Source organism: Daucus carota, chromosome 9, assembly GCF_001625215.2.
Source record: "Daucus carota subsp. sativus chromosome 9, DH1 v3.0, whole genome shotgun sequence".
Lineage (NCBI taxonomy): Eukaryota > Viridiplantae > Streptophyta > Magnoliopsida > Apiales > Apiaceae > Daucus > Daucus carota.
The window spans coordinates 33,489,898-33,500,544 of NC_030389.2; the positions used below are offsets into that span (position 1 = coordinate 33,489,898).

At 32.6% G+C, this 10,647-nt stretch overlaps 1 protein-coding gene and 1 non-coding gene across 2 annotated transcripts; one reads left to right on the forward strand and one right to left on the reverse strand.

Annotated features, from left to right (window-relative positions):
- Nucleotides 1-6,561: 6,561 nt before the first annotated feature.
- On the reverse strand, nt 6,562-6,641 carry TRNAL-UAG (transfer RNA leucine (anticodon UAG)). Its single transcript has one exon. It is a non-coding gene; the product is annotated as a tRNA-Leu (tRNA).
- Nucleotides 6,642-7,080: 439 nt separating this feature from the next.
- LOC108202248 (cell number regulator 2) lies at nt 7,081-8,478 on the forward strand. The gene is made up of 4 exons (XM_017370640.2): nt 7,081-7,308; nt 7,399-7,470; nt 7,575-7,784; nt 8,039-8,478. The coding sequence occupies exons 1-4, from the start codon at nt 7,206-7,208 to the stop codon at nt 8,116-8,118; spliced, it is 465 nt and encodes a 154-aa protein (XP_017226129.1). The 5' UTR covers nt 7,081-7,205; the 3' UTR covers nt 8,119-8,478.
- Nucleotides 8,479-10,647: the final 2,169 nt, after the last annotated feature.

Consider the following 10,647-nt stretch of genomic DNA (forward strand, 5'->3'; position numbering starts at 1 on the left):
AAAATAATTAATATTTATATATTTTAATCAATATATAAATTTATGTATTATTTATAATAAATATCACATAATATTTATTTTTTATATTTAAAATAGTGTATATTTTAAGTACTTAATACTAGGGGTGATCGCGGTCCGGTTTGGTTAGGATTGGAGGTATAACCGGAACCAAACCGTCTATTAGCGGTTTTTTAAAATCTCAAACCAACCCGTGAACCGCAAACCAATTAACCCGGACCATGCGGTGCGGTTTTTGATGGTTCGGTTAAGCGGATTGATCGGTTTATGACTAAGGCTTATAATCATAGATGAGGATTTATGAATAATACTAGAAAATAACGCATCATTTTGTCTCCATTTGTACAATTTCACATAGTTAAATTATAATACAAACTTTAGTCTAATAAAATGCATAAACTTGAATCGAAGTCGTGGATCAATGAATTGATATGACTTGTAGTTTGTATTGATAAGGTAACTAACTAAACAACAACCTCAGCAAGGATAAACTAAAAAGGTAATATATTTATATAAAATTAATATATATATATATATATATATATATATAATATTAAAATTTATATTGTATATATATATAAATATGCGGTTCGGTTTATAACGGGTTGGTTTAATATAAAACCGAAACCAACCCACAAACCATGGTTTTTTAAATTAGTCGAACCGAAACCGTAAACCTCATTTCGGTTTCGGTTTGGATCGGATTAATATCGGATTGGTTTATGCGGATTTTACGGTTTAAACCAGACCGTGATCACCCCTACTTAATACATATGTCACTAAAAATTTAAAATCATTCAATATGTAAAATCATTTTGACTTGGGGATAACTTAATTAAGCAAAAATAATAAAAAACAATATCATCAAAAAGTAATTCTAGTCTACTTGTTTTCGCAAATAATAGAGGGTCCGAATTTCGCAAATAATAGAGGTAATTGCAATTGGACCCCATATTATTTACCTCTATTAAAATAGACTAGATTTACTTTTTGATGATATTTTTTAAAACAAAATCTAGTATATTTTAATATGTAACTTTCTATTTCCTAAAATAATAAATAAATATTTTTTTAATAGTTGGTCAAGAATTAGTCAATTTGACTTCTCAAAAAGCAAAAAGGACATGTAAATTGAGATGGAGGAGTATTTTAACGGAAGTTAACGGAATTTAACGGAGGGGGTGCGTATCGTTCTTGAAATGTAAAAATAGGTAGGTGGTGCGATTTGAGTTTCCAAAAGTATGGATATAATATCGTTTTTGAACGTAACTTAGGGGATCTGAATTGCAATCATATGTATAGTGACTTAACAGAGTGCACTGAGTTAACGGAAGTTAACGGCAGGAGGTGCATCTCGGGCTTGAACACTAAAGATAAAATGTGCGAGTTGAGTTTCTCAAAGTATAGATACTCTATCGTTTTTGAACGATACTTAGGGGGTGCGATATGCAATTACCTCTTTGTATTTATATATGTGCCGTTAGTGCTCTAAAAATTCTGATAATGCAAAAATTGAAAAACTTTTTTGATTAGTTTTTAAAATATAATTTATCAATGATAATTACACTTTGATTTGATAAAACATTCTCGATTTATCAAATAGATTTCTGATAAATCTTCATAAATATTGAATCGGCTGACCGTTAGTTCGATTTTTGAATTTCACAACAATAATCATTAAAATAATAATTAAAAATACGATAACTTTATCAAAATAATTATAATACTTTTTATAAGGATTACTTATAATAAAAATTATATATTTTTATTCTTGATAAAATTATGAACTCACCAAGTAATATGGACAGTTAAGTTTAGAAGGCCGAGAAGCTTGGGTATTATGGTGGCCTAGGCCCTAGCTAGTAGGCGTGCGATTTGCGGTATGATTGCAATATACGAGCCTCAACGTGGAGTTCATGATGCTCTTCCCTTGCCTTTTACTTGTGGGGTTGACTTGTGTCGTCTGCTTGAATATTCCGGATTCTAATTTATTCCGAGTATCAAGCTGTCATCTAGCTAGCTAGTTGCCATAAACTTCCTTTAAATCACTGGGTTCTACAGATCAATGTTCGGGCAGAAAACATGGCTGGAATATTAGCAGCAGCAGACAATTGATCGCAAGCAAAGAGGTCCCTGTGAGTAGACCTGGCAACTCGTGTCTTGTACTTTTCGTGTCGTGTACCTGGTACACGTACACGAACACGACACAAAATGAATTCGTGTACCTGAAATCCAAACACGAACACGACACGAAAAAAAAACGAAATAACACGACACGATACGAAGTACATGAATTTTTTGTATGCTTTGGAAATACACGACACGAATTGAACACGAAAAATACACGAATGAAATATACACGAAAAGTACACGACACAAAATGTACACGAAATGAAAAAAATAAAATATTAAATTACATTTTAATATTTTAAAAATTGATATTTAATTAAGTTTTATATATTATTTGATATTATATCTATGTTATTTATAAAAACTACTATTACAATTAAATTATATATGATAAATCATGTTATTATTAATTATTATTAATTATCTATTATTATAATTAATTAATTATGTCGTGTACCTCGTGTCGTGTCGTGTATCTGATGGGTAAACCCAAAACCGACATGAAATTAAGTCGTGTACTTTTGTGTTCGTGTATTTTCCATGTCGTGTACTGAAAATGTAAACACAAACACAGAATTTTTCGTGTCGTTCAATCGTGTCGTGTATGAAATTGCCGGGTCTACCTGTAAGCATGTATATCCCCCGTTTGGGAAAGTATGAGCTATCTATCATCTGTGCTTTTGTTTTGATCCATTTGTGTAAAAAAGTAGGAGATATTTTTTTTTTTTTGAAACGAAAGTAGGAGATATTTTTAAAAAATAGTGAGAAAAAAATTGTACGTAGAAAATGCTAACGTTTCCTCAAAATTTCTACTTATTTTTCAAGCACTTTAATAATCTATAATTATTAATTTACTTCTCACTTCTACTTCCCTTCCTTACTTTAAATAAAAAATTATTTTTTTTAAACTAACTCAAATGGTCTCCTAATGTCACTATCCTGAGATCCTTTTTCCTTATATGACATCGTAATAAGTTTTTACAGATTTGTACTTAATAAGATTAATCAGATAGGGTTAATAATCAAGTGAGTCATTAGAGTGAGCTCGATATATCAAGTTGGTCACTGAAGTCAAAACCGTCTCAAATTGATCAATTAAGTCGGTTACACGTATCTTTAAATATGAGTTGAAGGAGTAAAAATATTATTAACAGAGGTTTACGCATTATTCTCGAATGTTACCACAAGTAAGTACAATGTTATGACTTCTAGTATTTATGATAATATATTTTCATTTTATCAAGTTTATTTATTATTTATTTTTAATTAAAACAAAGGAATTAACTATATAATATAGAATAAATAACAAATAAATTTGTTAAAATCTAAATATATTATCATAAATACTAGAAGTCATAACCTTGTACTTAGTTGTGGTAACATTCTAGAATAATGTGTAAATCTATGTAAATAATAATTTTATTCCTTGAACTCATATTTAAAGATACATGTAACTGATTTCAGTGACCAATTTGAGACGGTTCTGAGTTCAGTGACCAACTTGATATATCGAGTCCACTTTGATGACTCACTTGATTATTAACCCTAATCAGATATAAATGATACTTCTTGCGCTTCATTCATTTAAGATTTCTTATTTTAGATATAACAAACCAAACGTACCCCGTATGTCCCGCTTAGAACAGGGTCTGGAGAGAGTAAAACGTACGCAATCATGCCTTTATCCTGAGAGTAAGGAAGTTATTTTTGTAAAGACCCCAGCTTAGTGCAAAATATACAAGTTAGTGTGTGAGTTTGAGATAATACCCTAACCCGTGGTATTGTTCAGTGTTCACAGGACTTACCTGTAGGTAGGGGTGTGCATTCGGTTCGGTTAACCGAAAACCGAACCGAAAAACCGAAATAATTTCGGTTCGGTTAACCGAAATATAAATTTCGGTTCGGTTTTCGGTAGTCAAATTTTGATATTTCGGTTATTCGGTTTTTCGGTTTTTTAACCGCGGTTAACCGAAAACCGAATGGTTAACCGATTTTTTTATATATTTTTAAAAAAATAGTATTTTAATTAATAATATAAATGTTATAATGTATAAGCGTGTATATGTATATGACACCTAAACTTAAGTATCTCATTAAACATTTCAATAACAGTTTATTAGCTATCGAGTAGCTTCTACCACTGCGACCTGCGTGCTCTGCGAGGCTGCTTCCAAACTGAGCTCAAACAATCAAATCCAGACTTAGTATTGTTTGATTTACCTACTGCTGGTGACTTGTTAGGAACAAAGGAGTCTGAATGATAGGAAGGTAAATGATATATTACATGATGGTTCAGGAGCCAACTGCATTACAGTAAACGCAAAGACCTCAACAAAATCTAACTGAAATTTTCGGATCTTTATGCACTATTTAAGAATTTCGGTTTATAAATTCGGTTTTCGGTTTTAACCGAAATTTAAAATTCGGTTCGGTTATAAACCGAAATAATTTCGGTTCGGTTTTCGGTAGAGATTTTTCATAAATTTCGGTTTCGGTTAACCGAAAAAAAATTCGGTTTCGGTTTCGGTTAACCGAATGCACACCCCTACCTGTAGGAGAACAAATTTACTGAACATCAGAACATTTCGGTCTCTACCTTTCTACAGTCTGCACATAATAAATTTACAAAATTAACACACGAATTCGACGAATGGATGCCTCACAGGCATTGCGTTCTGGAAAAAAGAGGTACCCTTTTGCGATTTGCCAGAGAATAAGAAGATGATGGGCCTTGAACCTTCGTAAACAGGCAGCCCACGCAAATATATGCACGCTCTATTCCTAATTATTTAAGTCCACAAACAAAGCTCTTGACACGTATTTCAATATTTTTATATATTATAAATTTATAAGTTATTTTCAAACATTTTTTCATTAATAAATTTTTATACTTAAATATTTACTAGAATATTATAATTTTGTTTGACATGAATTATCTGCGCCATAAATCACCGTCCACACTCCATACCCACTGCCTGCAGTGGATAGACTTGCGAAGTCGTCTCATCATTTTTTTAAATTTATAAGACAAGCTGGCATTGTTTCTTATTGTTTGAAAGGGACCGCTTATCCTCTTCAATTGTGAACTGGATATTCTTTCTGACTGTGAATTAAACTAGATTAATGTACTTTAATCACCTGATTACGAAAGTAGAAGTTTTTTCACGACTCACAGTTCTATTTTACTTTGTTTACTGAATCATACTCCCTCCGTCCCCTGAGTAGTATACATTGGGGGACGGGGACGCGGCACGGACTTTAATGCTCCTGTGTAAAGTGTAGTTGTGTAAGTTATTTTTAAAATTTTCTTTTTCTGAATTAAAGTTTGGATGCTATATTTTTATTCAGAAAAAGAAAATCTTAAAAATAAGTTACGGAACTATATTTTAAATAAGCATTGAAATGCGTGTCGAGCAGTTGAAAAAAAACGTATACAATTAAATGGGACAGAGAGTGTAATCCTTTTGCAAGGGAGTAGGGACACAATTTTCCCGGGTTGTAAAATTAGCAGTTTTTCCTTCAAAATAATCAGATCTCATGAAATTTTATCCATGTGAAAGCGAATTATTGTTATCGACTCATCTGGTATAATATATATTGAACCCAAAAATAACTTCAACTATATATGAGTATTTTAATTAATTTATATGTGTTCTAGTATTTTCTTATATTATTTTTGTAGTTTTCTCACCTCCTCACTTACCATTATTTTCATAAAACATATTCTTCGTATTTTTAATTTAACTCAAAAATATTATATTTAGAGAAATATTTGTCGTGATACAGATTTTTTCTCCTTATTAATTATTCCCTCTGTCTCTAAATATTTTTCCTGTTTGTACTTTTCACCTTTCTACTTTTCACGTTTGCCAACACACACTTTTGATCGTTAATATCTTTCATTTCATAGTAGCATTAAATATAAAAATTTCACCGTATTAAAGTACTCGTGAAATCGAATCTAACAAGATCACTCATGACTATATTTAGTTTTGTAGATTAGATGTAAATTGGTAATTTGTCTCATGTTATGAACAGTTGCGACATTACAAACAGGAAAAGAAAAAGGAAACGGAGGGAGTAGTTCTCTAGTTCACCTTATAACACATATTTCTATTTACATCTTTATCATTTAAATGGATCTGCCGAGATAATCCGAAATCATAATGGATCAAATATAAATACCAGTTATGCTATCCAAATTAAATTCTGAAAATGATGCGATCTGAATCCCAACAGATGATTAAATGAATATGAAATTCGATTGAATCTGTTTTCTTGACATGCCTAAGTGAAAGATTGCATGACATCGGAAGAAGTTATAAAAGCAGAATTCACAGCTAAAATTTGCTATGTTGCTGGTTCTATCTCCTGTTCAGGTAAGAGTCATGGAAGGCATGAATAATAAAAAGTTGACAGCTGTGGGATTTGAACCCACGCCCTTTCGGACCAGAGCCTAAATCTGGCGCCTTAGACCACTCGGCCAAACTGTCTGATGAGTTAATATTGTTGCTGAACTTCTACTAGTTAATTGTCTGATATTTCAAAAAGTCATTCTCCTAGCTAGGTTACTAATTTTTGCCGAATGTTCATTTTAATCTTATCCTGGTACAGAAACCATGATCAGTAACCTATTAAACTTGACTACTGTATCCGATTCCTTTAATGTTTATACATAAACAAAGGTATAGAATAGTATTGCAGACATCGTCAAAGGTTTAGATGACATGATGAACTTCTTGTTTATGATTCGAAGGAATGTCAATGCCCTACTTTAATCTAAAATGTTGCGTCTCAACAATTTTCTACTGAATACCCACATCAGATATACATATACATTTATACTTCTGCTTGTACATCAGCTCAATTCAATATTCGCAGCGATAAACTATAATAATTTGTTAATTGTTTAGACCTGACAGCAACAATGAAGTACAATCCAATGCCGAGGAATCTGATATTTTTCTCTATATATTCATCTCTATTTGGCTCTGACATGATCATGACACACATAAAGATCAATCTATCTCAAAAGCGCAGTTTTTATTGATCGATCAATGGCATCTTCAGATGCTACTCCTGCTACACCAACAATGCACTACGCTTATCCTTCGCCTTGGTCCACCGGCCTTTGTGAATGCTGCTCTGATATGCCCAGCTGTGCGTCTAATTTATTATGTTGCCCTACTCTACTTACAGTAATTTTGTAAATTCGCTAACAAAATTTCGTATTTGTGTACCTGGTTGAAGGTTGCTTAACTTGGTGCTGTCCTTGCGTCACTTTTGGTCGGATTGCAGACATTGTTGATAAAGGATCACCCGGTAATCTCACACTTACACACACACACACACACTTAGTTTATCTTGCGAGATTGTGAACTAACTTTGGTAATTGACTGTTGATGAGATTGTATGAACTTGTGCAGATTGTTGCATAAGTGGGTGTCTATATTTCTTGACGCTAATAACATGCTGCTCCTGCATATATTCCTGCGTCTACCGGACTAAGATGAGGGAGCATTTCTTGTTAGCTGAAAGTCCTTGTGGGGATTGCGTCCTGAATTGCTGTTGCCAATCTTGCGCCTTGTGTCAGGAATATCGCGAGCTCCGAAATCGCGGATTTGACATGTCCCTTGGTAAATTAAATATTAACACAAATTAATTTACATCAAAACCTCACTACAAGAAATACGGGTAAATATGATCGACTGAATTTAATCGAATTTACCAAAGTTAACTAGGTTAGGAATGACCAACAAAATTCGGTTAAATTCAGTTAAATTTGACCGTCCTACATTGACTAAATATCCTTCGACTACTAAAAATGAGGTCTAAATAAAGTTCAGCAATCCCATTAATTTGAATCTTTGTTGTTTTTTGTGGAATATAGGATGGGAGGGAAACAAGGGAAGACAAATTCGTGAAGTTGGCATGACTATTCCAGTGTCTCCCGCAGGAATGATGAGATAAATATAAAGGAGGCAAAAGATTAATCAGAGGTGCTTAAGATCTCTGATCTCTTTGGCATAAGTCTCTACATGAGAAAAGAGTACATACAAGAATAGTTTTCTCAACCAGGGACTTGATTTGAAGAGGTGAAATGAAACTGTAACTAAATAATATGTTTGTATGTGAGTGTGATTTCTGAGTGATAGTTTTTCGTCCACAAGTCCGGGCTCTTCACAGATTTAGATAAATACAGATTACTGAACAACTTATTGTGCTATTCTTGGATCATGAATATATATATGTGTGTGTTTTCTGTTTGATAATTATGTGTGATGATGATCTCAAGGTATCAATTAAAACGAGGTTCACTTGATTTTTTTAGAGTTAATTGCATTTTGCATGCTTACAGTTGAGCCCAAAAACATTAATTTAGTATGCAAATTTTTGAAAATTGCATATCGCAACCTATTGATATTTTGTGCGTTTCATTCTGCATCTCTTCTGTCAAAACTTAACGGTCCTATTAAAATATTGAAGGCAACTGAGACATTAAGATTTTTTTTTAAACTCCCACTAATCGTTGATTAATCAGACTCTAATAAATCCCGTCCAAATCTAAAACCACTAAAACATGCTCAAACTTTCTTTCTCAAAGAGAGGATTTTGGGGTTTCCAATTTTTATCATCTAATCCAAATACGTGATTCGAGCAGGTAATCAGTTACCGTGTACATAAATGTTTATATGTCTATATGTATATATGTCGGTTGAGTAACTGTCATGATTGATTGGGTCCGGTCGGTTGAATGGCGGCCGCGCTGTGGTGATTGTGTTGAGAAGGGGAAAGAAGGTGCAGAGAAGAAGGTTTGGTCGCGAGTCTAAAAAATCATAAATATTTTTGTTTGTACTTGTGCTGGCCTGGGACAGAAAAATCTAAAATAGAAGATTGATATTTATCAGCAGCCATTATTATTGATATTGTTTGGTGTTACTGTATAATACAAGTGGATATGTAACTTGTTATTTGTCTGATTAGTTTACGTGCAACAAAAATGACGCTAAATTTACTATCATTTTTATTTATTTTCAATGGCAATAAGTAGTTAATGAGACAAAGAATCTTGATTTAATCTAACTTTTATTGTAATTTCAAAATTTGTAAAAGTGGGTTGTTTGGAAACAACCGGACAACTTGATACATGCAGTATGACCGGAAGGTGCTGCAATTTGCTATAAAGATCTGCAATATTATAGAGCTCATGCACAATGTGAAACAAATTGTGGGTGGAAATAATAGAATTGGATTTGAGGTGTGGCGGAGTTGAATTGAGGAGTGAAAAACTCCAAAATTTAAAGCCAAATTAATCCAAAAACAAGAGTCAGAATCGCAGGAGACTACATTGCGACGCACACGGATGGCTTTGCTTCTCAGTATTCATCGAACAAATGCATCTCGTTTAGTAAGCTCATGGATACGACAATATATGAATTACTAAATAAATTATTGGATTATACTTTCATATATTTGATATTGCATATATCGAGAACATGACAAAATTGTTTCGAAGAAGAATTAATAATATTTCATATCTAATTTAATATAGAGATATTTATTTCATAATTAATAAACCTATTAACAATATATAAAATGAGAATTACACTAATAAATTGCCTCATCAACTTTTCGCAACTTGTGTACTATCAAGTTATCTTCATTATAGTTCCCATTCTCCCTTCTTCTTTGTACTCGGTATCCAAACCTCTCCTCGATATTTCATTCCACTCAAAGTCCAAGCTCATAATTATATGTTGTGTTTGGTTGAAGTGAATAATTCCGGAAAGAATGGAATACAAAATGAACAATATTTTGGGCAATTGTTAACAAATTTCATTTATTCCTTTATTCCATTCTCTTCATTATGTGCTAGAGATCATACCTTCAATTTGAGGTGGAATGTTCCATTCAATTTCTTCTCAAATCTCATCATAGCAATTTTGCACTCACTTAAATTTATTTCTAAACTTTCCTCATATCTCTATTAGTTTCAAGTATTTCTACTCATTTCATTCCATTCTCCCCAACCAAACACAACATAGTGTCACTAATATTACAAAGTCGCCCCATAGAAGGAACTTTCCAAGTTCGCAAGGGGACGATATTTTACCATCCATTTGCTATAATTTTCTGTCCGAAAGCTATGACAAACTATTTTATTGCTTTGGAAACATGACTTTAGTGAGGGCATAAGTGACAACAACTACTTTAAGAATAATTTATTCCCTTAATCCAAAAATTAGTTTGTTAGGGGAATCTTTATAAAATAGCCATAATCTTTTGCTTATGTAATATGGGGCTAGCATTATTGTAAGATGAAGGATGGAGTTTTCGTTTTATAACTGGATTGTCAACACCCCACAGCTTTAATCTAAAGAAGCTGCGTCTGAACAATTTTTTATTTCCCGCGAGAGACACACTGAAATGTACATCACTTCAAAACTTATTCCTTTGTGCAGGTCAAGAGCCGATAATAGATGCCTTTGATGGAAGACT